Source organism: Patagioenas fasciata, chromosome 3 (genome assembly GCF_037038585.1).
Source record: "Patagioenas fasciata isolate bPatFas1 chromosome 3, bPatFas1.hap1, whole genome shotgun sequence".
NCBI lineage: Eukaryota > Metazoa > Chordata > Aves > Columbiformes > Columbidae > Patagioenas > Patagioenas fasciata.
Window position 1 is genome coordinate 19263685 of NC_092522.1, and position 26865 is coordinate 19290549.

The 26865-nt window shown below is 44.9% G+C and overlaps 1 protein-coding gene across 2 annotated transcripts; it reads right to left on the reverse strand.

The window, feature by feature from the left end:
- Positions 1 to 2265: 2265 nt before the first annotated feature.
- On the reverse strand, positions 2266 to 26855 carry LOC136099751 (ALK tyrosine kinase receptor-like). 2 transcript variants are annotated; one of them, XM_065834271.2, is made up of 14 exons: positions 25928 to 26855; positions 24172 to 24270; positions 23037 to 23189; positions 21737 to 21835; positions 19824 to 20010; positions 17484 to 17574; positions 16247 to 16311; positions 15214 to 15343; positions 9258 to 9355; positions 8087 to 8179; positions 6273 to 6374; positions 4755 to 4889; positions 4086 to 4176; positions 2266 to 2984 (listed from the first exon to the last, which is right to left on the reverse strand). In XM_065834271.2, exons 2-14 carry the CDS (start codon positions 24236 to 24238, stop codon positions 2280 to 2282), a joined length of 2016 nt encoding a protein of 671 aa, XP_065690343.1. In that variant the 5' UTR covers positions 24239 to 24270; positions 25928 to 26855; the 3' UTR covers positions 2266 to 2279. The 2 variants fall into 2 exon arrangements, with proteins under 2 accessions (XP_065690343.1, XP_071662005.1); XM_071805904.1 differs by lacking the exon at positions 25928 to 26855 and adding an exon at positions 25854 to 25878.
- Positions 26856 to 26865: the final 10 nt, after the last annotated feature.

Genomic DNA, 26865 nt, shown 5'->3' on the forward strand with positions numbered 1-26865 from the left:
TGAAATGCTACTTTTGACATCATCACCTGGCAGCCTATCTGCCTTTGTGCCACATCAGAGCTTCTGCCCCAGATCTAAGAATTAATAATTTCCACTAGTCAAACATCACTAACTTTGCAACTTCTTGTGTATTATTTAAGAACATTCATCAGTGTACAGGTCAGATCCTGCACTCAGTAACATGCAAAAGGCAGGACAGCAAACATTCAGAGTGCTCCTATGCAGAGAAGAGCCAAATAAAACAATGATGACGAGATTCAGCCCTTTTGAAAATGAGAAAACTAAAATATTTAAATGAAAATTGCTATTATATGTGAGTAACAGACCAGTGTAAGAAACTGTTCTGATAGTGCTTACCTGGTGAATTAATCAGCCTTCCTGAGACTCTGGAAAACTACCCCATTGAGCTTGAATGAGCGGCCCGTGTGACAGGAACACAGTCCAACGCTGGACTGAATCCCTCCCCAGTGGCTATTCCACGATGGGAGCTGCGAGCCTCATAATCTCGCAGATCACAAATATTCTCTTAATGCAAGCTAAAGCAGCCTGCACGCAGCAGGAGAGCAGCCGAGGCGTGTAACCCTTGTGATCCCCACCAAGCTCACGCAGCAGCATTGGATTACTAGCAGATGAACATGAAATCTGGAGCAGCTCCTGACTCAAGCTTCCCAACACAAGAACAGAGCCCTATTACCCGACCCTCACACTCAGCTTTGGCATTCATCTAAAAAAGGTTTTTTGTTCTGTGTATCAGAGGTGGCAGAAGGGCAGGTTAGGATAGCACACTACCTCCCCCTTCTTATTTATTATTTTTTTAGAAGGATGGTGGCCCAAACCTAGCCCTCTGCTGTCGGTCTGCATGTGTCAAAGGCTAGGAGCAGCATATATGGATTCTGGTTTGTTCCCTTATGAGGACAGGAGCTTACCTCCATGTTTGGATCCAGGGCCAGATTCAGTCACTTCACTGAAACGAAGAGTCTCAGACTGAAGAACACATCCACATTCCTTTGCTGGTGCTCCGTTACACCTATTTCCTTGGAAACAGGCATCCCTTTTTCAGACAGCATTCATGCTAAAACAGCTCCTTGCAACCCTAAGTTGAAGTTACTAATTCACAACTTTACACATGAATTATTTCCTACACCTATGTTTTGACAATACACTTAACTGGAATATTTTTCATGCACGAGGTGTACAAAATGAGTCAATGCAGTGCTTATCTTTAAACCAGTATCATACACTTTTTGTTAAAGAACAAGGGCTAAACCTCGCAAATACAGACGGTATCTGGCATCCAGGTTGTGGCACGATGTAGTCTTCTGCTTTTATGTTGTCGTTTGTACAGGGTACATCAAAGGCTCTTGTAAACCTCTGAGGTACGTGGGTGGCTGTCCATTTTCAGGGCATGGTGAAAGTTCCTCTCATGATTATGGTCCTTTAAAACTTCACCTTGGTTCTGCTTGACATGCACAAGTTCCTGATGAAGGACATTCCTACTTTCGTAGGCCAGAAGGAATTTTAAAGGGCTTTACTCCGTTTTAGTTCTTAAGCAAAGGAAAAAAAAAAAGGAAACAAAACAAAAAAACCCCAGCCAAACAACACCCTCCCCACTCCCAACCCAGAATACACCTCATAGCATCTACACCCATCTTCTGTGCTTCCTCTCCTCTCTCTTTCAAGGAATGTGGTATGACCAGTGTATTGCCCTGCCGCCATCACCACTATGCATTCAAGGACTTTCGAAGACCGGACTGTAGCTGGGACACAACTTGGGCACGTGCCATCGCGTCACCATTCAGTGCTCTTGTATCCTTTTTCAGTTTGGATGGAGGATGCTCTCCCCAAACCCACTACAACCTCTGGCAGCTGCCGGAGACCTCCAGGTGTTCCACAGCAACCACAGGTTTGGCAAGGAAACCCCAGACATGAAACACTCGGTGAGCTGCAGCTTTACACTTAAGCAGAGAATGAACAACTGAGAAAAGCTCACAGGAAGGGCATGACAACAACCATGCGTATGAGTTGATGCAACAGCAGCCGGGCCTTGCAGATAGCATCTCTTTCCTGTATCCTCCCTCCCCCTTGGTTCTTTTACTCCAATGATTGGAACCTTCTCAGGTCAGTTGAAATTACAGCTTCGAGGGTGGCACTTTTGGAGCAAGCTGGCACAGAATGGAAGGTGATGCAGCCGGATCCCTTGCTCATGGTGTGTTGGGTAACAGGACATCTCTTCAATGCTCAGGGGCCACAGGGGGAAAAGTCAAGAGGGTAGAGGGCTCTCACGGCCCCTGCTGGGTTATGTGGCTCTTGTTTCTAAGGACGGGGTCCTCGTAACTGCTCGTGCAAGGTGGCGTGGAGGTTTCCAAGGGTAAGCCCTGCTGTTGGTACCCATAGTTGACGTTCCCACAGGGGAAGTGGCGGAGCCTAAAGAGAGGCACTTCTTTAATGCTTGCTGTTAGGGAAGATGGCTCCAACAGCAGGGAGGACCCAGGCAGTCGGCCAGTCACAATGTTGGGCCCCACAGTACAGTTTCCTTCCTGTCCCAAATTCTCCCTCTCGGGCATCTCCTTCTCCAGCAGAGAACTGTTCTTGCTGGCCTGCTTCTCCGCAAACCAGGAACCGTAGGTTGGATTCCAGAGGTTGGTGGGCTTGTTTCTGGAGCTCCGGCTTTTGTGCAGCTCAGAAGGAGGATTGGACTGGGCATAGGCCATGTTGATATGTCCCCCCACTGAGGATGATTGCACCTTCCCCGGGACTGGCGGTTCCAAGGTTCCCACTTTGCCGAGAGCTTTTCCAGCAGCAGTGGCTGATGGCAGGGGTGGTGGAGATGGCAGAGTTTGCTTGTCATCCTTTCTATCTTGGTGTGTGGAGACCAAGAGAGGAGGAATTCCTTCTGGATCGTCAGGGCGCATCGCTACCTTCTCCTCCTCCTCAGCTGATGGGCCGTATTCTACTGGCAAAGCAGTGTTGATGACATCTGGATCCTGCCGGGGAGAACAATGAGGATTTCTCAAAGCCTGCTACCATCATGCATACTCAGACTTGGTAAAAAACCTGACATGCCTGACAGCTGTCGTGCTATGATCACAGAGCATCTTTCCCACCACCCAGAGCCCATATTCCATAGGTAGAGGATGCTGGCAAAATACAGTTAGCCATGAGATGCAATAGGATACCCTTAAAATTGAACTCTTCAAAAAAAAGCAACCCTAAAACTCATCACAGAACAGCAGAGGAACAAAGCCAATGAAAAACATTTTTTATGTCCAGCCAGATTTCCCGTGGGAATGTTGTTTTGGAATCTATATCATCTCGAAGTTCATAACATTCTCAGATAATATGAGAAAGTTTCAGCCATGAAAGTATTGCTTCCACACAACAAGGGAGGAATGGGAATGCAGAGAGAAGGCAATACTGCCAGACCCCTTGAATCCTGAATCCATAGGGACTGCGGTTCTGAGCTATTTAAGCAGTTTTGAAAATTAAACTGAGAGAAAATGTGGTGATCTGAGCAACTTTTAATTATTGAGGATGACATGGCAAGCTATAGATAGCAGAAAACAATGCCTCTCCATCCCAGGATCCAAACACACATGAAAACCAGACAAGCCTCCTGACCAGTGAGGGAAAGAAAACTGACTGAGGCCAGATTTAGAAAAATGTGCGCAGACGCAGAAACCACCTGGAAAAGGTGCTCTAAGCCAGGACCACTTCTGCTCAGTGCTGACCACACCTTAAGGGTGAACACTGGGATGGAGTGGCTGACATGACACATGGGAAACATGTATGGGTGCTGACCTGTCTTAGCTCTTTTGCTTGTTAGAATCTGTGCCTTTAGGAGCAGAACTACAGGTCTACTCTTTGTAAAGCTAAGTTTGTGCCTTTTGGCAGTAAAAGACAAGAAGGATCAGCCTTCTGTTGGGGTAAATACCCCAGCCACTGGTCCCAGGCTGACACAGTAATGGTCCCAGGCTGACTGCAGAAATGCAGTACTGCTTGCTCATTGCATGTTCTGCCTCGCCTAAACTGCTCCTCAACGGGAACCCTCCCCACCCCTCTCAGTCGAGTCAAATGAACACTGATACCTGAGTGCAGTACTCAATCCTCTCCAGGATTATGGCAAAATTTGGCCGGTCTTCCGGCTGGTGCTGCCAACACTGGGTCATAATGCGGTACCTGGAAGAGGAGAACGGGAGATGCTCATAAATAGCAGATCCTGTTGGTACAGAACAGCAACTTGCTGCATCCTAGAAACCACGAGCACACATCACCACTCTGACTTTAATAAATACAAGTGCTCTGCCTTCCCCAGAGTCAGACAGCTGAGGTGATGGTAACCACGGGAATGTGGCCACCAGTGGGGTGACGTCCACAGCACATCAGAGAAATAACCCACCCACCTGAAATCCCTTGGGAAATTCACTAGAGATAGGCAAGGCTACAGGTAATGGAGACCAGTTTTCCCTACCTGTGAAGAACCTCATATATTAGTGGTTTCAGGGCTAACCTAAGACACAGAAATATGGCACCATCTTTGACTGCAAAAGCAGTAGCCAGTACTTCTCCAAGGGGCCCGGAATTCTTCTCCAAAGCACACAGAAAATTTAACTAGTAGGGAAGTCACTGGCACTTAAATTCAATAAGGTAGATCAGTCAAGATAAGATAAATCTTACAAATGATTAACTTCTGACTAGAGAACAGCATCCAAACGTAACCTTATTTGTATGAATATATCGAAGCTAAAATTTCATACACAGGGCCAGGGCAGTTTTTAGGTGGATCCATCCTTCCTCCATTGGTTACAAACTCCAGAACCTCCTGGTTGCTTTTGCTAGGGTAGGGCATGTATCCCAAAGAGAATATCTCCCACAGCAGTACGCCAAAGGACCTGAACACAGAGGAGAAGGAAAACAAAGTGAAGGATATGGGAATGACCATCACTGAGGGGCAACACCCCTGGATGCAGCACCGTCAACATTGCTCTCTGTGGTCTGTTCTCAGGCAGCTTGTGGAAATCACCGCTGCAGGATTCAGACATAAATAAGCTGCATAGTTGTAACAGTGGACTTTGAGTAATTTAATGAATGCTAATAGTTGACTGTTAAGTGAGTGAAGCCTAGGTAGGTAAATATGGTTGCTTTACCCTTGTACTCAGCACTGCTCAACTAGATGTAATAAATGAGAAAGTCAGGTTATGCTTTTCTGAGACATCAGTCCCTGCTGGAGACAGCACTGAGTGGAGCAGTGGCCTGATCACTTACAACAAACTTTCCCTCTCGATTAAGCTACTCTGCATGAAATAACACACCAATGAATACCCACTGATGCTCTGAGCCCCACAGCCCCCACCTGTAGCTCAGAGTACAACAAAAATATTCATCAGCTAATATCACAGTGCTGGGCTTGTGTGGTGTGGCTTGCAAAGCCCTGGGGACAACAGGACAGGACTCCCTCCAAATCTGCTCAGCTGCTTGGAAATCACCCCCTTACTGATTCAAATTGCAAAGCGCTATGTGCAGCAATGGGAAACTCTTGTGCTTGGTGCTGCAACAGGTAGCAGCTCAGCCACAGAGAGCTCATATCAACACCCCTCTGCCGGGGCCTGCTCTGGAGCTGCATCCCCTCCACACACCTCCCGAGCTCTTGCCTCCTGCTCACCCAATCTCCCTCGCCCTCTTGTGGCCACTGGCAACTCAAGAGCTCACAGTGCTGCTGCAGGCCAGGAGAAAGATGAAAGCCACAATACATAAAATCACAGAATAGTTTGGTTTGGAATGGATCTTCAAAGCTCATCTAGTCCACCCACCCTGCCATAAGCAGGGACATCTTCAACCAGATCAGGTTGCTCAGAGCCCCGTCCAGCCTGGCCTTGAATGTCTCCAGGGATGGGGCATCTACCACCTCTCTGGGCAACCTGGGCCAGTGTACATGATGCTCTTCTTCCTCACTGGAGGATGGACCCTGCCTGCAGTCTCCCGTGCTGCTTTCCTCAGCGTGGAACTAAGATGTTCCTCCCTGTAGCAGCAAAGTGGCACCTGCACCTGCCTCAACCTCCCTTCCCCGCCTGCTCACCTCCCTGGCAGCACCTGCCTTCACACAGGTCTGATCTTTCTGTTCTATTGTCTCCTCCAAGATTAGTGGCTTTGAAAGACCTAGCTTGTCTTTTTAGTAAATGAGAAATGAACATGCATTTTTTACAAAATATTCACACTCTACAAAAGAGGTTACAACACAGACAGACAGATGGGACTAAGAAAGAAAGGAAGCGCACCATGTGTCTGTTTTTGATGTAAATATCCCTTCCATGAAAGCCTCAGGAGGCATCCATTTGACAGGCAACATTGCACACCCCCCCTTCCGATAGTAGCTGGCTCTGCAAAGAACAAACGAAACAGAGAGTGAGCCAAGAATTCAGAAAATATAATTAATTTAGAATTTTTATAATTACAAATATCCAAATTATAAGCCAGAGGAGAGACCAATTTAGACAAAACAGTATGGCACAGCTGAAGAGATCTGCTCCTTCTCACAAAAACAGCGGAAATGGGCAGACCAGGGAATGACTGCTCTCATGTCCCTCGCTTTAGGCCTGATTTGGTGAACCCAAGTTATGGTTACCTGTGTGCACACTCCTACTGAATTACTCACACACCGCTCTGCTGCTGGCAGGGCCATCCTCCTGCACCTCTCAGCCACAGCAAGATCTCCACCTTGCCTCACACATGGTCAACTTGTGCACCCCCACCAAAAATGAACAAGGTCTGTTCCATATGTACCCAGTCTGAAGAACTGCAAGTGAAATGCAAAACCCTGAGAACCAGGGGTTAATGAGGGAGATGCTTCACTGTTAGAGCTGGGACAGGAGTACACAAACCACCTCCCGTGCTCCTGAGACAGGAAGAACATCCGTCCTTTAGTGTCATCGTCATTTACAATAAAATCTACAAGCCTCGGATCCCATACTGGCAGCTGCAGTAGGCTGCTTGTGGTATCACTGTTCATAACTACACAGCCAGAGCATCCAAAGGATGTTCCTGGACACAGAAACATGTGCAAACTTCAAAGGCATCTTTGAAAACTCAGCACCAAAGCATTCATCTTGGCAGTTGGTTCTGCTGATTGTGTGACAGATGCTACTTTGCCCCAGCAGAGTCCCATCAGACAGTGTGGCAGAGCGGGGGCTCTTTGTGAAGGGAGAGGGAGGAGAGAAGGAAAAAAAATAAGCAGCTCTGACACACTTGGGCTTTTGCAGGTAGCACACTGTTTGCATCACCTCAGGTTGTAATACTGTCAGATCTCAAGCTAAGCAGAGCCAGGCCTGGCTTAGTAATTGCACAGGAGAATCCCCAAGCAGGTAAAAAAGAAGGCAAGGCACTGGAATAAACAGTGTGGGTGACTTGAGAACAAGGCATTCCTTCTTCCGAGTCAGAGGCAAATCAGTTCCTCAGCACAGCAGGACAAGGTGCTGTGCTTCTGGAGGTGCTATCTGGAAGATGAGGTATCAAACTGCAGCCCTGACTGCTTGTGGTCATTAAAGATTTCCTGGCACTTCCCGCAAGAGCAGAGTAGTTAACCCTGCATCCTGGCTGAATTCCAGTTTGGTTGATTACATTTTCCTGACCTTCCTCTGCACCTTCCTCCTTTATCTGCAGTAAATTGAGGAGATTTACTGATGACATCAAACCAAAGGGGCAGAGGTAGTATCAAGGAGAGAGATTAAACTCAGAATGATTTGGGACCACAAAAACAAAAGGGCACATCGATGCCATTCAGTGTGGAGAAGCTAAAGACAAGAAACTGAGGACATAGTACAAGAGGGAGGAAAAATGCCCTCCATGACCATCAGACTTCATCACCCAGAAGAAAGCTGTCAGGAGTAGGAAAAGTCTGCAGAGCACAGTTAAACTACGCACGAAGACAAACACCAAAAATGCATTAGCTGGGATTCAGCAGGGTGGGATCTCTCCACTCTGCCTTGCTAGCGTTATGCAGAGCAGGGTAGAGCCTGCTCTCCTGCACAAACACCACTCCTCACTCATTTCAGCCAGCTGCCACTTGCAGATACCCTGGGCTTAGCTCTGCTACCTGTATATATCCCGGGCCATTCCAAAGTCTCCAATTTTAGCCACTCTCCCAGGCCCTCGACAGGTAAGGAGGCAGTTCCTGGCAGCAATATCCCTACAAGGAAAGGGAAGAAAAGCAAGAGAAAGAGAAGAACCACTTAATCATTCAACCGTTTTGCCAGCCAAAAAGAAAACAAAGAATAGTAGCTACTTTCCTGAGCTGCAGAGAGCCCACAAAAGCCAGATAAGGCAGTGTTTATGGATAACTAGTGATGTCCCAAATTCCAATCTAGCCCAAAAGCAAGAATAGTTTAGCTTTTTAACATTTCCTCTTTAATCTCCATGTAACAACTTTCAGCTGAAAGGATGGACCTCCATGAGCCTCCCTTCCCACCAGGAGCTATTTTTAAGTCTCTAAGGAGTTGCAAGGAGTGGGGCTGAGTTCAGCAATGTGCCAGTACCAACACTAAGTTGTCTGGGGAATGATCCGCTGACCTGTTACTACCATGCTTGTTCAAACATTGTCAAATGGGTGTACTGTCATGGACAGGATGAACAACAATGTGCAGGTGTTCTGAAGACTGAAGGTACAGGCTTGAATCCATGTGTGCAGGTAAAGCTCCAGCTTCACCTCTGCTGGGCTGAAGTAAACCTTGAGATCTGAATAATGTGGTGGCATATCTTGTGGGTAGCTCTTTCAGGAGAGTGAACTACAATCTCTCTCTACTCATCTCTACATAATGCTCCAGGTAGAATAATGGACATTTGCCAAACACCCCTTTCTGCAGGACCAGGTAATGATAGTCATAAGGTGCTGCACTTCTGGCTGTACTTCCATTATTCAAGAGGGAGAAGAAAAGGGTTCCAGAATGAGCAGAAAGGCACTAAGCAAAATTTACGACGGGAAGAGCTTTGAAGACTTCTGTCACACGATTGTGTTTCCATTTGCAGAGTAGCAAAACAGGCTGCACAAGTGCATGCACTGAGACTTTGGTAAAACCTCAGTCCTCTGCACCCTGGTTTATAGCAGCCTGTCTGTTAATTGCTTCTATTATGCTGATTTTATCTACCTTGTTTAAAGGTATCCAGCCACTAGAGTGCAGCAGGACATAAACATATCAAGCAGCACATTACAAGTCTGTGCTGGCCTGTGTGTAAGCCATGCCCATGCTGACACAGGTGTGTTCACCTACCTGTGAATGAAGTGGTTCTCTTCCAGGTACTGACACCCACAAGGGATGTCACGAGCCACATGGAGCAAGTCCAGCATGGAAAGGGAGGATGGCTGATTCTACCAAAAGGCAAGCAACAAACATGGGTTAAAAGCAAGAACATGACATGATTCATCCCTGGTACAGAACTGGGAACTCTCCAACATGTGACATAGCTCAGATGTTAACACACAAAATAGCAAAAATGCACAATAGAGAGCTCATATGCATGAACTCTGTGAAGGATGTGCAGGCACAATGTCATGCAAATCCCAGGGACAGAATCAGAACAGCTGGATCTGAATTTCCAGCTCTGTAAGAATTGCTCCCCATTCTCATGGGAAACACTTGTGAATTTTCAGCCAGATTTTTGAGGAGATCTGTAGCCTGAACTGGTCCTCACTCAGTTTCTTTGTAATTTTGCTAGATTTTCTCTAAAGTCACCTTGAACAATGAGAATGACATTTGGTATAATGGCATGAGTCACATTTGCTCTTTCCCTCCTCCACATCTGTGTAGGTTTTATCTTGCCCCTTGGAGCACTGACACAGGTTTGTGTAGCCAAGGGCTATGGAAGAGTAAGGCTGCCAACTCCTGGTCCCTGCCCCTCTGATGAAGGCTACAGCCCTTGCCAGCAGGAGCAGATGCTTTAGTGAGCAGGGCAGGCTGAGTACCAGCTTGTGTTTGCTGGCCTCTGAAACAAAACCATCAGCTTCTGCACCAAGGTGTGAAGCAGTGATCCCTGCAGCCAGTCCTGTGGGCGAGGAGGAGATCATTGCTGCCAGTGTGGTGACAAACAACCGGGCAGGACCCAAAGGAAAGGCAGGAAGATGTGCCAGCGGAGGTTCAGGTTGGACATTAGGAAAATGTTCTTCACCCAGAGGGTGCTGGAGCACTGGAACAGGCTCCCCAGAGAGGTGTCACAGCCCCAAGACTGACAGTGTTCAAGAAGAGACTGGACAACACCCTCAGACACACGGTGTGAACTGTGGGGTTGTCATATGCAGGGACAGGAGCTGGACTTGATGATCCTTGTGGGTCCCTTCCAAACCAAGACATTCTATGATTCTGTGACTGCTTACTCTACAGCTGCCATTTGCTAGCTAAGTGTTTCTCTGTGGCCTTGGTCACTTGACCAAACAAGCCTGTCCCACCCTCTGGCTCTCTCTTGTGACACCTACCATGATGCCCAGTGCCCAAAAGGCACACCTGCCCACGTGTCTCTCCCACCAATGCACAAAGCAGCACGGGTTCTCCAGTGACAGGGACTGCTGGCCCTGTCAGCCCATCAGTTGTGATGAAACGTATCTCTAGACTGACATGATGCTGCGCTGGCCATCCCACCTGATCTAAACCACTGCTAACTGGGACTGGAAAGAAGTCCAGGCTCTGCAGCAGGCAGCAGCCAGTAGTTAAACAGTAAATACTGGCTGCTGAAACCTAAGAAAAGTCTTAAAGAGATTAGGAAAAACCTGGCCTCAACACTCAACTAATGCAATAATTGAAAAATGCTGCATCTTTATGTGAACAAAGCCTGTTCATGACTACGTACCACCTGCCTATATTTTATTATTAACACAGTATAGTTCGTTGCATATATATACTTAACTGATTCTTTAAAACACCAGACTGCATCTCCCCCTAAAACCTTTCTTTTTGTAGACTAACAATTTCCTGAAAACACAAAGCCTTTCTCTCACCCCACTTTCATGGGGAGGGGGGAATAATCTTTTTTTATCTCTGCATGTTAAACTGACTCACCAGCTACACAATATGGCTACAGTAAGAAAGGACGCAGATGCCTTTTTTTTTACTTTCAGGGCATAACCAAAGGGAAATGAATATCTCTATCCATTCCTTCCTCTTCTGAGCAAGGGTCAGAAACCTGAAGTGAAAACTGAGTAAAAAGCTCAATTCTTTACGTGCAATCGATTCCAGACCTGAGCTATACAGCAAGGCAGTCAGTAGGCTGAAGCCACAGGCTGATTTCAACAGCATAGCATTTTTTTCTCTTTTTCCCTTTTTTTCCCTTCCTTCTCCTGCACGGATGGATTCCTTCCACCTTTTATTTGGCTAAATACAGTCCTAAAACAGATGTGACTGCCCACCCAAGGACAATTTAGCCATGTACTTTGTTTGAAAAATGGAGGTTTGGGATACATTTTGCAAGGGGAGCAGCCTTGAGGCACCAAAGGATTCGCTTTACAGCTTTTGCTCCCCAGATGAATGGACAATGGCAGCTGCAATGCACCACTGCTCAGAGCACTGGGCACGCTGGAAGTGCTCGCGTGACATCTCCCTGGGTGAGGCTGAATCTTGCTAAAGGTGAAGGAAATTCTGTGTATTGTTCAGCGTAATCACTGCTCTGTGCAACAGGCTGCACAACACAAAGGAGGGGAATCATTTATCCATATACAATTTATCTTCCAGAGCTGTTCTTTGATTGCTGTGCTGTGTGCGTGAGAAAGATCAGCACTGAACTTCCCAGAAGGGACAATTCTGCAACACTCATAAGGAGCGAAGGCTCTGATTCCAGGCATTTCTGAATCTACCAGAATGCCTCTCTCCAGATGAGGAGGAAGGGGTAATCCTATAATAGATGTGAAACTTTATTAGAAATGGGGCAGAGAAGCCCTTCAGGACTGTAAACCTTTGACCCATGGAGAAGTTTCAGTCTGAAGCTTACAGAGTAGATGTGGCTGGTACAAATCGACAATATTCCACAAAAGTCACTGGTATTGTATCAGTGATGTTGGATGAATATTTGGTTTACACATATCATCAGTTCTTGCTTAGAGTCCAGAAGAATCACCACGTGTTGGCTGAACATTGCTTTCATTATTTATGTGAAAAACACAGACAAATAACATACAATAACCTGTGCGCTGGCAGTATCCTGATCTCCCATTAAGTTGCATCCCGTTTCCTGATACCTTCTGCAGAAGCTCTAGCTTCTCACTTCATGTCCCTTACAACATCTTAACTTCCCCCTTCCCTCGCATTGCCTCCTTCTCCTCCATTCCCTCTGCTCTCTTGCATGTTTTTCCGTGGCTGAGCTCACAGCAGTGTGCTGGTGTGTCTTGCTCCAAGTCACACAGGTTCTTGCTGGCAAGCCAAACAAGACAACTGTTGTGCTCAGTGGTCATTCAAGGATGGCGCTTTCTCCTTTCAGGAGCCCTGGGAGATAAGAATGCCTTCAGCACCTCTATTAACTTTCACTGAAACTGGCCAACGAATTTGAGGTTAGTGGCAGGGGAGTGGGGAGAACACCTGGGGGATGAAGGTAGAGAATGAGCACGTAAGTCTTTTATCTTCTGCAATCAGAATGAAAACAGAAGTAGGTGAAAAAGACAAGGTAGTAAGGAGATCAGATAGAAAAGCCAAAACTGGGGAAAAAAAAAAAAAAAGAGAAACCAAGCAAAAATGACAACAGTAATTCATATGGTGCTTACTGCACAGTGAGCAGTGCACCTCTGCTACTGAGTCAGTCAACCAGGTCTTGTGTGTTCAGTTCATTCCTGTTAGAAGCAAAGCTCACAAAAGCCTGTTTACTCTGCAGTGTTCCTTGTCTTTCCATTAATGGACCTGGAAAACTAGACATCCAGTCTGCTACGCCTGCTTTCTACCTTCAGTCCTTGAATGAGGAATAAGAGGAACAAAGCAGCTCACGGTTCACTAAGAGCAATGCAAAGATACAGTTGACAGTACTGAGCCATGGGCCTCATGTGCAGAGGCTCTGTCACATCTCAAGTACATGCAGAGGATGAATCCATTTCCACAGCTGCATCCCGTACCTCGCAGAGCACAACGCCCCTGACACATCTCACCTCTGTCAGTGAGTCAGTCTCCTAGCCTCGTAGTTTCTGAGCCAGCAGTCAAGCTTGTGCACCAGAGGCTGATTTCTCAGCACTCACAGCTACCATTAGCCCCTCAGAAGCTGCCCCAGCAGCCAGAGAATGAATTACCCTGTCATTCTCACCAGGCATCCACTGCATGGGATGGCAGCAGAAGCAGGGCAAGGCAAGGGGAAGGAAGCTGTTGGGAGTGGAAATGAAACACAGGGATCTGTGTCTGCACATAGGCCATGCACATTCACCCAGCTGTTACAGAGGGACTGGAAATTATTTTTCTGAATCAGTTCTGGCTTGTACTTGCCCACCTGCCTTTGAACCTCAGGCTTTCCGCAAGAGTGACAAGCATGGGACAGAGCAGAAAACAGCAGCCTCAGTCCCAGGTCTGCTTCAGTCCTGGGAGAAAGTTAAAAGCAGAAATAGGGGAGGATTTCAAGGTGCTGGTAACAGAAGTGTGTAGTAGTAGTTAATGGTCAGTCCCAGATAACCTCAGACAGGTCAGGAAAGACAATGAAAGAAGAGGCAGGGAAGGAGAGCAAAGGCAAAAAGAGAAACAGCAAGGAAGTAGTGTATGCTGTGCCTGGAGTGAACTGCCCACCTCTTCTGACATGAGCGTTCACAGGGGTCGCACAGAGCTACTGCTAACAGAAATGGAAGCCCTCGCATGCAAGGAGGAACTGATGACTGGGGTAGGGGCAGACAGAAAGAAATCCCTCAGCTCAGAAGGCTCCTGTGACTGCATCCTATGAAGATTAAAGGCTTTCCATCCACAAAAGCAACTGCTTCATCTTACTGCAAGTAGGTAAAAATTCCTGCTGTTCAACACTAATGTTCTTGGTGTTTCCTCACAAGACTCTGAGCTGGCTTCTCCCTCTAATTTAATGAGCCAAAAAGATGATTCCATTGCAAAGTGATGGATACCCTTGCCCTACACCATCCTGGTTCACCTGCCACTTCATCCATCTAGCACAGCCTGCTCTGGCAGTTTTGAACAAAGCACCTCCCAGGCAGCATATCCTGCCCATGCCGTTCTGCTCTGCACTGGATGAGAACGGAGCCCACACTGAAAACAACCATGAGCTTTCCCACTCACCTACCACCAAGTTCAGCCCATTTGTATAAGCTAACAAAAGCATCCCTAGGTGCTACAGAAAGCCAACCTCTGTTTATAAAGACTGCTCCGATTTCAAACATCTCAACTTTCTGGGTGTTTAGCTTTCTATCCAGGCAGGAGCCACTTCACTGCAATCTATCCAAGACTGCACCGCTCATGGGCAACACACCATTTTATATGTCTGAAAACCAAATTGCAAGGAAAAAATACAAAGTTAATCTGTTTCCAAATGCCTTGAAGAATAATCTTATTTATATGTGTTAGATTCAATTTGTGTTTCTCTTGTACTGATAAAATCCAGCATTTTGCCCTGTGTCAAAGAAATGTAGAGGCAAAGTATGAAGCTGGGCCATGGTGCTAAACTCCAACAACATCTGGGTGCTTCCCTGATCTGGGTGCTCAGAGCAAACTTTATTCTTCTGAACTACTGATTCCTCTCTTCAAGTCATAATTTATTTCTCATACATTTCTAACTGACTCATTTCCTACTGATGCTGATTACAGTGGGAAAATCTTTAAAACTCTGGAATAAAGATATTTTCTATTAAGTCAACAGCTCCAGGCCTGATTCTCTTCTTGCCTGTGTCAAACTTGGTACTGACAGCTAGCCACAGAAATGCACCTGATCAGTAATTTAAAGAATGGATTTATCATTACTAGCTTAATGTTTCCCCTCAATCCACCCCCAGAGGGTGTGAGGAAGGTAAGAGTAGAAGTTTGGGGTTTTTTTTAATTTTAATTTTATTCTTTCTTTAGATAGTATCTGTAATGCTATGTAGCAAAGTCCAGGAAATGAGGCACCTCTGCATAACCCCAGTAGCATCCTGCCAACAGAGTCGTCTTCTAGCAACAGAAATTTTCCAACCCTCTAAAATGGTGGGAAACAGCAGCTGCAGGATCAGCTCTTTTATAGTTACATACTTGCCTTGTGGCAGCAGCTTACTAAATAAAATTCAATTTTCTCTTTTCTTACTGGTCTAGGCCGTGTCTCTCTCAGGAACGATTTCAGGTCACCTCCAGCCATGAGCTCCAGCAGGATGAAACGGGGCAGTGCCTGCAAGCTCACCCCAATACAGCGCACAATATTCTGGTGGTTGAACTTGCTGTGGAGACAGGGAGACTCAATTATGGAGCAGCTTTGATCCAAAAAGCACAACTACAGAAAAGAATAAAAATGTGTTGCTGAGGGGATTTTTTTTTTTTTCAGAATAAGTAACAAATCTCAAAGGCAGGGTAGCTGGATCAAGCCAAAGTGCTACCCCTGCACTCTCTGTCCGAGTAGTGCAGAAATCAAGGTGGGAAAGTAACAGCTTTTGGCCGCTTTTCCACCTCCTGTATTCTGCATCCTTTTTGGGCTACAGCAAGACTCAGGGGTCACACGAAGCAAAGAATGTCTGCTAAAATAAAAGTCTCCTCCTAATTTCACTGTTCAAGGGGTAGAAGCTGAGCCAGGGCAGAGTTGTTCAAAATAATATGCTGACAAAGGGATCTGCTTATGTAGGGGATATTCCTCAAGGTCTAGACTAGTATTTCCATTTTTCTGCAGACCTCAGTATGATGGGAAACTATTTCTGTGGATTTTAGGACTCAGTCACTGAGACGCGATATGACAGAAGCATTAGGTCAATGCCATATGTGAGTTTTGAGTGGTCAAACCAAAACTCCTAAGGTTTCTTTTTATCTCATGTTCTGATCTCTAAGACAAATCAAGGGACCCTATTATTAATTCCGAAAACTGGGCCTAAAGATTTTCAATCTGGATAACGAAATCCGCTGTGGAGTCTCTTGAAAATTCAGCCCTTAATAATTTGGTTGCCTTGGTGTCTTCATTTGTAAGAAGAATACAAAAGGTTGGTAATGCCTATCCTCTTTGTAAAATAGTGACAGCAATGGGCTAAAATTACCGTATAGATGTGTTGCATGGACATAAACTCTTAAAGCATCATTTTCCTTACAGTGCTGGGCTTTGCAAGCCTACACAAGTGTTTGATCTTATTCACACACACCTAATAATGACAGCTTCCATGAGGAAGTCCAGCTCATCTTGCTCCGAACACACTTCTGGCAATGTCTGGAAAAGAAAAAACAGGTTGACAAGGAGAATATATTTAAACTTACAGATACAGAATACCTGACACAATCAAAAGCACTGACATTGTCTGCAGTCATCCTTGTGATATCTGCATTGTCTGCAGCAATCCTCCATGCCATAAAAATGTTTACAATCAGGGTGGTGAAGCACTGGCCCAGATTGCCCAGAGAGGTGGTAGATGCCCCATCCCTGGAAACATTCCAGGCCAGGCTGGACGGGGCTCTGAGCAACCTGATCTGGTTGAAGATGTCCCTGATCATTGCAGGGGGGTTGGACTGGATGTGCTCTGAAGGTCCCTTCAACCCAAACTGTTCTTTGCTTCTACGATTGTTTCACTAAAATAAACCACATTCTAAGGTAATAGCTACACCATTACTAAAGTAGATTGTGAAGCCTGTTGAGGGATACAGATGAGAACACATGGCCCATTAATGCCACTGTCATCTTCCTCTCAATAAAGGAAATAGCTCAGAGCATACAGGGAACGGTGCTCAATATATGGGACTCTGCTGGATGAAGAATGAGAACCACAGTTCCTGAGCTCTCAGACAGTTCAATCCTGCTACCTCCCAGCAAGACTATGAACTATAACCAGCAGTATGACTGTGCTGCTATGTAACCTCTAGGTAAAAACAAGCTAGCTGGGCTACTGAAGGCCTGCGGAACCCTACCAGGATCTTGTAGGATTTAGTTTCACATCCAGTACATATCCACCTTGTAGTGGAGTGGTGAGATCCCTGGAAAACCAGACGTCTCCTACTTGCATGGTCTTCGATGTACATGCCAGCTGCTCTTGACCCTGTGAAGACTTTTGGTCTCTGACTCAAAGGCTTTGGACAGGTAACAAAACCAGGTGTAGCATGTGGAGGATGGACAGAGGATGGATTTATTTCTCGTACCTGCTGTCTACTGCAGCTGTATGGGAAATCTTTGCCTATTTACTACTTACAGACCCCTTTTAATAGACTCACAAGCCCATATACTATGAGGTGTACCATCACTATGATGGATTAAAGTCTTGCAGTAGAGCAGCAACCTTTCCAGCCACATCCTTCAGTAATACTTAATTCATCTTCATTTTTATAATGCATTGGGACTCTTGGGTGAGAGGTGCATGAAACCATCATGATAACTCATACACTGTCACTTACTTTTACAGCCACCTGCAAGGGAGTGGGGTCGCTGGGGATCCCTGCCACCTGACCTTCATATACCTCACCAAAGGCTCCGTGGCCCAAACCCCTGGACAGACCAGAGAAGACAAGAAGGTTTTACTACAGAGAACACACATTATAACACTATGGTCACAGCTCACAGAATGGGCTCACAATTTTCATTGTAGTGAAACAGGGAGAAGTGGATATTGACACTGAGGATATCACTCCTCACACTACACGGGGGACCAGAGCTTGATGTGTTCTTTCCTTCACCTATAATGTATTTAATTGGTAGGGAAAACAATCTCCCAAAGTGAACAGTCCTTGGTGCAATCAAGCTGCTGGCAGTGCAATGTGTAATGGATAGCACTCTTCTACAGCTTTGGTGTCAGTGCTTTAGTGTTGGGTGCTCCATAACAGGTCAATAAAGATAGGTCATAAGCCTTGGTGTTCCCATACTCTAAGCACATTAAGAGTTCCCATGATGTTTATGCATCATCATTAAAGAAAACATTGAACAAGAAACTAGGAAGCACAATGGTTCTCAAAGGACCTGAATTCTTAACCAAGTATCTTCCTGATTTATTTTGTGATTCTGGATAAGCACCTAAGCCAGTAAATGGTGATGATAGTGCTTTATAAAGCACTCAGCTCTGGAAATTCAGGCTGAGATTTGTTTCTGGGACTGATCATATTATGAAATTTACAGTTTTATTTTGAATAAGGGTACCAGAAAAAGAGAAAGGAATTAAGAGTAATTACACAACAGATCCTATCCTATGCCCTTGTGACACAGATATTGCATACCTGTCTATTCAGTGTTCACTCGCTTAACATTAAGTCAACTGCTACAACAGCTATACCACACAGGTGGCATATTGTAACAACACAGCGAACTCTGGCAGAGAATGAGGCTGCATCCCAGATCCTTAGTCCCTCTTAACACTGGATGGGCTGCACATCGGGTAGTTGTGGTTTGAACCTCTAAGAGGCATGCCTGCATCTCGATCTGGGCAAAAGGCTCTTTTCTATGACATGGACTTTCCTGGTAGAGCCAGGTTTGGCATGAGAGCTGCACTGATTTTGTTCTCTGGTATATCAGTGGACAGGTTTTGCATGGGCTGTTGCCCTGCTGGCAGTTCAATCAGGCGCTGCTAAGGGCAACCTGCTCAGTTGTTGCATAAGCTCTGTCTGTCGTTTTGCCAGGATAAAGACCAGTCTAGGCAGTGAAACCGCACTGAGGACTTGCGTTGTCTGTGACTCAGTTGCTTCTTTTAATAACGTTTTGTAGGTATCAGCTTGAGACACTGTTCTTGGCTATGCCTGACCAACTTGTTACAAGCTGAGGGTATGAACCAGATCTCTACAGCTCAGTTAGTTATGACTAACCCATCTCCCAAAATGCCCATCTTCCCCTGCACTTATCAAATCCTGGCTGTAGCCTGTGCTCTCTGCAGCTTGCCACACTTCAAAAATCCTTTCAGAGCCCAAGTGACAAAGGAGAGCAGCAGCACAGAGTACCCTGGAAACTTCCAGATATAGACCAGCAAGATGTGCAGGTAAGGGGAAATGAGGTAAGAGACAGCAAAACACTGCCGACTGCACAGACTGCTCTTAACATCATCTTTTTTAGCACTGTAAGTTCCCTAGTCTTCCAAGCTTTCATGCTTCCACTTCTTGGCTTTTTGCGTAAAACTGCACAGTACCAGTACCAGGGTAACGTCACATTCACAAATGGCATGCACTGCACCCTGGAGGAGAGCAAGGTGGGAAAGAATTCTGAATTTTCCTATTTTCTTCTTAAGAGACTATTTCAAACTTTCCAGAAGTTCTGGTCTAGACATGACTATCCTGCTTGCTTTACATTCCAGTCCTTTTAATACTGTCTGGCAGTCTCAAAACATCGTTTTTCCTGCTACTGTACTTAAGGATGTCATTGTCTTTACCAAAGATGAAATCAAAGACTTTAAAAAAGCCTCCTACAAGCCTCAGACTTCCCAGCATTTCATCAGTTAAAAGTGGAAATGGGCCATTCATTGTGCAGTCTGCAAAAGGTGTGTCTGAATTACTGGTGATGACTCTTCAGTTCCTCTCATAATCTCAGAAGATTAACACTGCACCTGTAAAAGGTTAAGGAGACTGCCAAAGTCTAGTTCCCTCCTCAGAAGCCTAACTACTGCAGATTTACATTCTTCTCACAAAAAGGAGCACGAGTCTAGAAGTGCATGAGAATTTGTATGTGTCTGCACAAGGACATGAGTTCACACCCATGTAAGAGAGACAGCATATGTGAGTGTACAGTGTGAAACACGGGGAAGGCAAAGGTGAATTTACCGGATGAGGGAGATGTTTTTTCGAGGCACCTCTTTGAGGTCACTAATGGATGTGGTCTTTCCTGCAAAGCAGTAGTTGGGATTGTAGTCTGTCATGATAGTGGAGGTACGCAGCTTGCTCAGCTTATATTCCGGGCTCTGTAGCTCCATCTGCATGGCTTGTAGCTCCTGGTGCTTCCGACGATATACTAAATATGGAGAACACAGTAAACCAGAGACACAGAGCGACTTTGGAACAGGTCAGCAGCACGTGTCACTGGCATTTGCTGTGTGGCCAGTTTTCAGCGAATCAAACCAGACAGTAACACTGTCATATTTCTGTACGTCAAATAATTACAGATAGAAAATGGAATCTCAAGTTATCCAGGAACCTTCGATTTACACATCTTATGAAGAAACAGGCTTGCTCATGAAGAAGTAAAATGAATTTCACTTACAGAGATCTCTGATTTCACAGTTCTGAGGTTTTTGTTTTGTTCTATGTAGCTTAACTGGACCTTCCAAGTATGAGTCTAGACCTGAACTTGAGGGAGCTGGGGTATAATCCACCTTCCTAAATCACACAGAGGTGACTAAAATCTGAAATGATTTATTGCATCATATTGTTCGAAATGGACAGATTAAACAGTTAGCTCAAGAATAACATTGTACATTAAACTAGCTCATTTAAGAAAACTTCCTGTTTCTAAACAACAAAGTTGGATTAAATTTGAAATCAGTTTATGGTAGTGTTATATTTCTTGAATCACCTCACTGATACTTCTGAAATGTCATTAGAAATCACACCTTGAAGGAAGACATCCTGTGGATATTACTTGAAATAGTAACTGATATTGGAGTACTTTTTTTCAAAGCAAGATGCCAGTTGTGAGCAGGTTAAATCACTATTACCCTTACTATTGATTTCTGTGGGAGCTGGATTGAGCCCAAATACTGTGACAGTAATAGCTATCACATCTTCTCTAGCAGATGTTGCTCAGGGGAAGAATTTAAGGGGTAAACATGCACTGGCAAAGGCAGACGGACGTAATGACTTACCCACAAACCTGCCCTCCGTTTTCCTCCTCATTGCTTTTGCTTTGATTTTTTAAATTGCTGCTCTATCCTGAGATGGCAATGATAGGTTAGTTGGATGGAAAGAGGATTACTCTTCCACTCCCTGAGAAGTAATTAGTAATTTTAAAGGAGTACTGTCAGGCCAGATGTCATACATGTAGGACCATGTGTGCACAACTGATAACTCCTGAAACTCTTAAAACTGAAACAGCTGCACAAATCTAATTTAATAGTTGCCATTTGCTGCTCTGGCTGCATCCCTCTGCTCTCCCAGGGAGCGTGGACAAAGAAAATTGGCAAAGCTGTGGTTTGAATCCCTGGTTGCTTTTCATTGATTCAGATCTATTCTGCTTTTAATTTAATGCAGGTGAGCAACTTTAAAATAAGAAAATGAAAGGTTGAAAAATACCTTTTAGGATTTCAAATAAAGAAGCCAAAAATTCTCACATCCTACCAAGCAGTGGTTAGTAAAAGGGGAACCTATGTGAGAATTTCAAACTTAAATGTCACACATTAAGAGGCAAATCTGTACATAGGGACACAAATATAAGCTTGCTTTTAGGCATTATGCACCAACAGTTCTCACAAAAACAGTGGCAGTTGTGTTCTGACAGCTTCACACCACAACACTAGCAGTAATGTCTCTTTCAAGATGCAGTCAGTAACTGAAACCTCCTCAAATTGGCCATTGCAGTTAGAAACAACTACTGAAACCTGAAGTTAAGGCGTGTGTGTGCCAAGGTGTCATTAAATACAGCAGTAGCTAAAGATCTGAATCCTTTTGCCTGCCAGTGCCCAATTATCCCTGGCTCAGATCCAGCCCTCATATGAAAATATCTTTTGCAGAGAAACACTCACCTATCATGACTCCTGAAAAAGCCAAAATTAAAGCAGCCACCAATGCTGAAGTCACTACAGACAAGACCAAGGAGAGAGGGAGGTGAACCACTGGCTCAGCTGTAATGGAGGCAGGAGAAAAACGAATTACGTTTGAAATGATCTTTCAGCAACCACTTTTTTTTTTTTTTTCAGATTTTTCTCCTCTTCCTTCTATTGACTCATCTGCTGCTGCTGTAGTGCAGGAGCAACCTCTGGCATGAGCAGTTCTCAGGATCTATGACCTCTAATAGCTCATTGTTTCACTTCCCTCAGTTAATATCAAGCCATTAAAACAGATGGTTTGCTATCAATGAATTAACATGTGCACTCTCTGGGTATGAAAACAAGGCCATAAAAACAAGGGGCAGGAGGTTAGGGAGGTGGAAAGAACATTACATTGTCAGGGCACTAAAGTGCTGCTACCAATGCCAAACCACAGCAAAAGCAGAAAGAGGACTGCAATATATAATCTCCTAAATGCACCTAATCCAGGCAGAAAAACCTGATAACAGTAAGTGCAGTACTAAGTATCCCACAGCTGCATGCTCACTTGGGACCACACAAGGCATCTATTAAGGTTTACTTCACCTTGTCAATATGAACATGCTTTTTACCCATTTTACAGATGGGAATGGTAGAAATATAGAACAATTTTCCCATGCCAGTGATAAAGCTGAGAGCAGGATGCTGAGTGATCCTGGAGGCACTTGCTCTAACTGCTGGGCAAGAATATGAAGGAAACCAAGTAATGGAGCTCTGAGCACTTGCTTTTTAAGTAAGGCAAGTACAGGCACTGCCTTTTTTTTTCCTCAGAGATCACTCACTCAGAACTTCTTATCAATTCTGCACATGCACCTTCTATGTCCAAACCCACAGGAAGTATATTCTGCTTCACATTGCCCTTTTTTCCCTTCTAAGAGGACAGACCTGGAAGTTAAGTTTAGCTGGACAACTCCTTCAGTGTGCAAACTTTCATGATTTCAGAGCAGAATGTGAGCATCAGCACAACCAGATGCAAAATCTGACTCTCCTCAGTGCTGCCCAGTATGCCAAACATACTGCTGTAAAGCAAACCAGTGCCTTAGCACCGATGTGTCCATAGCCTAGCAAAATAACTCTGCAGCATATACCATCAGGAAAGAAGGTAACATTCAACAGGAGCCAGTTTTGAGAAAGAGACCAGAGAACACTTTCAGGATGTCTTACAGTCCAGAATACAGATTATTACCATGCATTTTCTGTTTCACATGCTACCAGCCTACCTCATACATCTACTTACCTATGCAAGACACACCATCCTCAGCCAACTCTGTGCCTGGTTCACAAAAGCAAATGACTTTTTGAGTCTCTAGATCAACACGGCACTCGTCCATCTCACAGTGACTGCAGTTAAGATGCAGCCTAATATCCACCTCTCCATGCCCCTCTGTCACTAGGGAGTGGATGAAAGAAGCTGAGTTAACTACTGTAAAGATTATTCATATCGTTCCCTTGGGCTCTGACAGAAACAGGGGACACGGTAGACACAATTGCTGGATGTGGCAGGGTGGGACCCATTTAAGAAACTGATTTCTCCCCACCTTCCATGGCTCCTGTACTTTCTCATGTAGAAAATAACATTCAGCTAAATAAGCCCCACTGCAGCTGAGGTGCACCGACTCTCTTGCAGCAAGTGGTCCTACCAGGTTAGGAAGGAGTCTGCTGCCCAGCCTAATAGAAACCTGCCCTTTCAGCAGTCCCTGAGGCTCACCCTTCTCATCCTGGCCTTTCCTCCCTTTGAGATCAAACACTGCAATGTTTTCAAAACCTTCCGGCTGAATTTGTCAGGCCAGAGTTCATCGGTATTTGAAAATACTTTTGGCTGTTCTGAAGCAAACTTTTTTTTTCCTGAATAAAGAAATATTTTTGTATTTTCTGAACACATCTCAAACATATTGAAGATGATGACTTCTGAGCAAACACAGGCTGGAGTGGCAGTATTTATCACTCCCACAGACTGCTGGGCAGCACTGCACTGTTTTCTGTAGAAACTCCCTGGTCCAGCCTGGATACTTTGCTGAAGGATGCTCTAAGGAACATGTTTGTTACTGAATATTCAGGTACTTTATCTGCTTATTTCCTAAATTACCTGAACTATGAGGTTCTGTTACTACTTTTTTTGGACAAAATTATTCTATAGTCTGGTAGGTTATCTCGTTGGGAAGTGTTTTCTAACATCCATGACATTTTCTCCACCTGCTGTCTTCCTACTACTTCTGTTTATTTTCCATTGGACTTTGTTATGCTATCTTTCTTTCTCCTTATGCTCACAATGACACTAAGCTGTACCCAAAGGCTTTTAAATTGTCCTACAGATGCAAACTATTCTTAACATGAAAGAAACCCACTAGAAGACTTCTGACCAACATTAATACCTTTAAGCGCTGGAGTGTATAAAGTACCAATTGGATTAATAAAGGACACACCATCCTCCCCATCCATCTCTGGGTCATTGTCCACTGCAGCATTGCCACCTACATCAAACCAGAAGTTACCTTAACAGACTGAGGCTCATTAGCACTAAAATACAGATAAGCATTGCAACATGCAGAACTTCAGTATATTTAGGGAGGCATCCAAATGAGAAAAGAAATAAATCAAAGTATTTCACATATAGGGAACACTTCGTGAGTTGTGGCATGAACCACTGGTCTTTCATCTCTAGAACTTCAATTTGATCACAACACGTTGTGACAATCGATTTCTTAGCTCTGTTTTAGGCAGACTGTTGCAAACTAAGGCACACCTAAACCAGAAACTTCACCTTTAACCATTTGGATGCTGCGAAAACACAGAAGTTTTTCTTAAAATTAATGTGGTCAAGAGATGGTAAAAGACCAGTGCTCAAGGGTTAAGTTCAGTACCCTTGCTGATCAAGGTATGTACTGTGTCAGGAATCAATAACTCGATATCCTTTCTCTTCTTTACACCCTGAAAGCAGGGTGGTCCACCAGGAGTGGGGACTGAAGGAATTTATGAGTTACTCACTTGTGCTTGGGCATATAGAACACATTAGGAACAAAGTATGGGCAATACATAGAACATATTAGAAGCACAGTAGGGGCCATGTATTATGTAGTACAAGCATGCAAAGAGTCCCCCACTCCACCCAAAAATGGCTTTTCCCCTTTAACCATCTTCAGTGACATTAAAATTATGTCATGTGAGGCATTCTGTTGGAAAAAGCAGCATTACACAGTAACATTGGTACAAAACATGCACTTCATCATTTAAATGTAACTACTCCTACATTTATACAGTCCTAAAATCACATTCGGCCCCTGGAAGGCAACCACGAGACTGATGTGAAAATGAGTTTGACACCCATGGTTTAAGCACTTTACCTCCTCTCAGGATTTCTAGTATATCATACACTTGATTTAAGCTGTGGGGATCCAGGGGTTAAAACATTCACCACAGTGCAGATGGCTGAAGAAACTATGTGGCCCAGGAGATTACAAGTTAGTAGAGATCTCGAATCTGGCCCACACCAGTTATAATCAACATAATGCCATCTGACAGCTGTCCTGAGACCCACAGCACACGAAATGAGCTCCTTGTTGACTGAAGTCAACACTACCATCGTTATTAAGAGGGGTCTTGGCTGGCAGCCTGAACCTGTCCCCAGAGGCCATCTGCGCAGGACCACAGCAGGGCAGGGTAGAAGAAGCCATGTCCTTCCCCTGGCATAAGGCCTGGCTGCCGGTCCCCAGGACCAAAGTCCTCCAACCACAGGTGTTGGCAATGGGAGCACATCGCCTGTGGCTCCTCCTTCTTCAGCACTGTAACCCGCCAATGGAAGGCTCAAGAATCGCAGCAGGATCTTGATGGCACATTTTGCAGAGTGCAAAGCCAGGATTACAGCTGAAGGACTGACATCCGGCTATTTGCTCAAAGACTAAACGCCATACATTCATGTAATGCTAAAAAGGCAACACAGACATACTAGTACATAACAGTCAAATACACTAGCTACAGGAGAATTAGCTATCAGTGTTTTGCTGATCATTAGCACTAAAGGAGGGGAAGGGACACCTTGAACATGAAGCCACTTTACCTATATATCCTCCGCCTCCTCCACCTGAGGAGCACCCCCCTCCACCCCCTCCGAAACCCCCTCTTGTCTCCCACCCCCACTTCTTCATGGCCTGGGGGCAGGATCTTCCTCCAGTAGCACCTTCCAGCAAGGATTTTCCTGACCACAGGAAGGAAGTGTTATCATTCCAGCCACCTCCACCACCTGCAGTTAAGAGAAGAGAAAAGGCACAGGTAGGGATTATTTTGTGTAAAAAAACATTGCAGGGAGCTGCAAAACAAGCCCTCCTTTGGAAGCACCTCAGCTGAAAGTGAGTCTCATGCCTTGGTTAGAAGAGGGGATGTGCTTGCTACACAGTGCTACAGTGACCTTTTTGTAGGGCTTTTGACCACATCAGTCATCTGCACCTCTTTTCACCTACCACACAGGACAAGTATTTTCTATGGAAAATGTAAAAAGATATCCCTGCCTACTCCCCAGTCACCTGTTTCTGGCTATCAGAGCTTTCTCCTTCTCTTTGCAAAAAATACTTTTGAAAAACCCTTATGTCAGTTCTGAAGTGGAGAAAAAAGCATATTTAGTGAAAAGGATGTGAAAACAGGTCCCAGTCCTGCTCTAAATACAACATACTCACCAGTGACTCACTTTCATCTCTGCTGGATGATCAGTCCAAGGTCTCTTCACAGAGACTTCTAACGAGGGTGCAATTATGCTCTTTCTGCATAAGCCAGGGAAACTGTATGTCTACACAGCAGGAAGTGGTGCAAGGAGGAGGATGGCTAAGTTGGCACTGCAAACTCCCACACCAAAAAATCAAACATCTTTTCTTATGAGAAATACTACATTATTTTGGGAAAATATTGCCATTGTTATGGCTATATCATCTTCAATACCTGTATTTAGCCCATCTGTTTAACACCCTTGCTCCCACTGAACTGTGTTTTCGTGAGTTTCACCTCACCTCCTTGTGAGGAGGAATCTGGGAGTATCACATATTCACAAAGGTTTTCTTAAAAGATTAAACTTTCCTTAC

Bases quoted from the DNA above. Each gene is read 5' to 3' on its own strand.
- LOC136099751 (XM_065834271.2), bottom strand. From the start codon at position 24,238: ATGGATGGGGAGGATGGTGTGTCCTTTATTAATCCAATTGGTACTTTA. The intron at 20,011-21,736 runs GTGAGTGTTTCT...CTCCATATTTAG, and splicing joins TTTTTCAGGAGTCATGATAG to TATATCGTCGGAAGCACCAG. The intron at 4,890-6,272 runs GTGCGCTTCCTT...CTCTGTGTTCAG, and splicing joins ACATCAAAAACAGACACATG to GTCCTTTGGCGTACTGCTGT.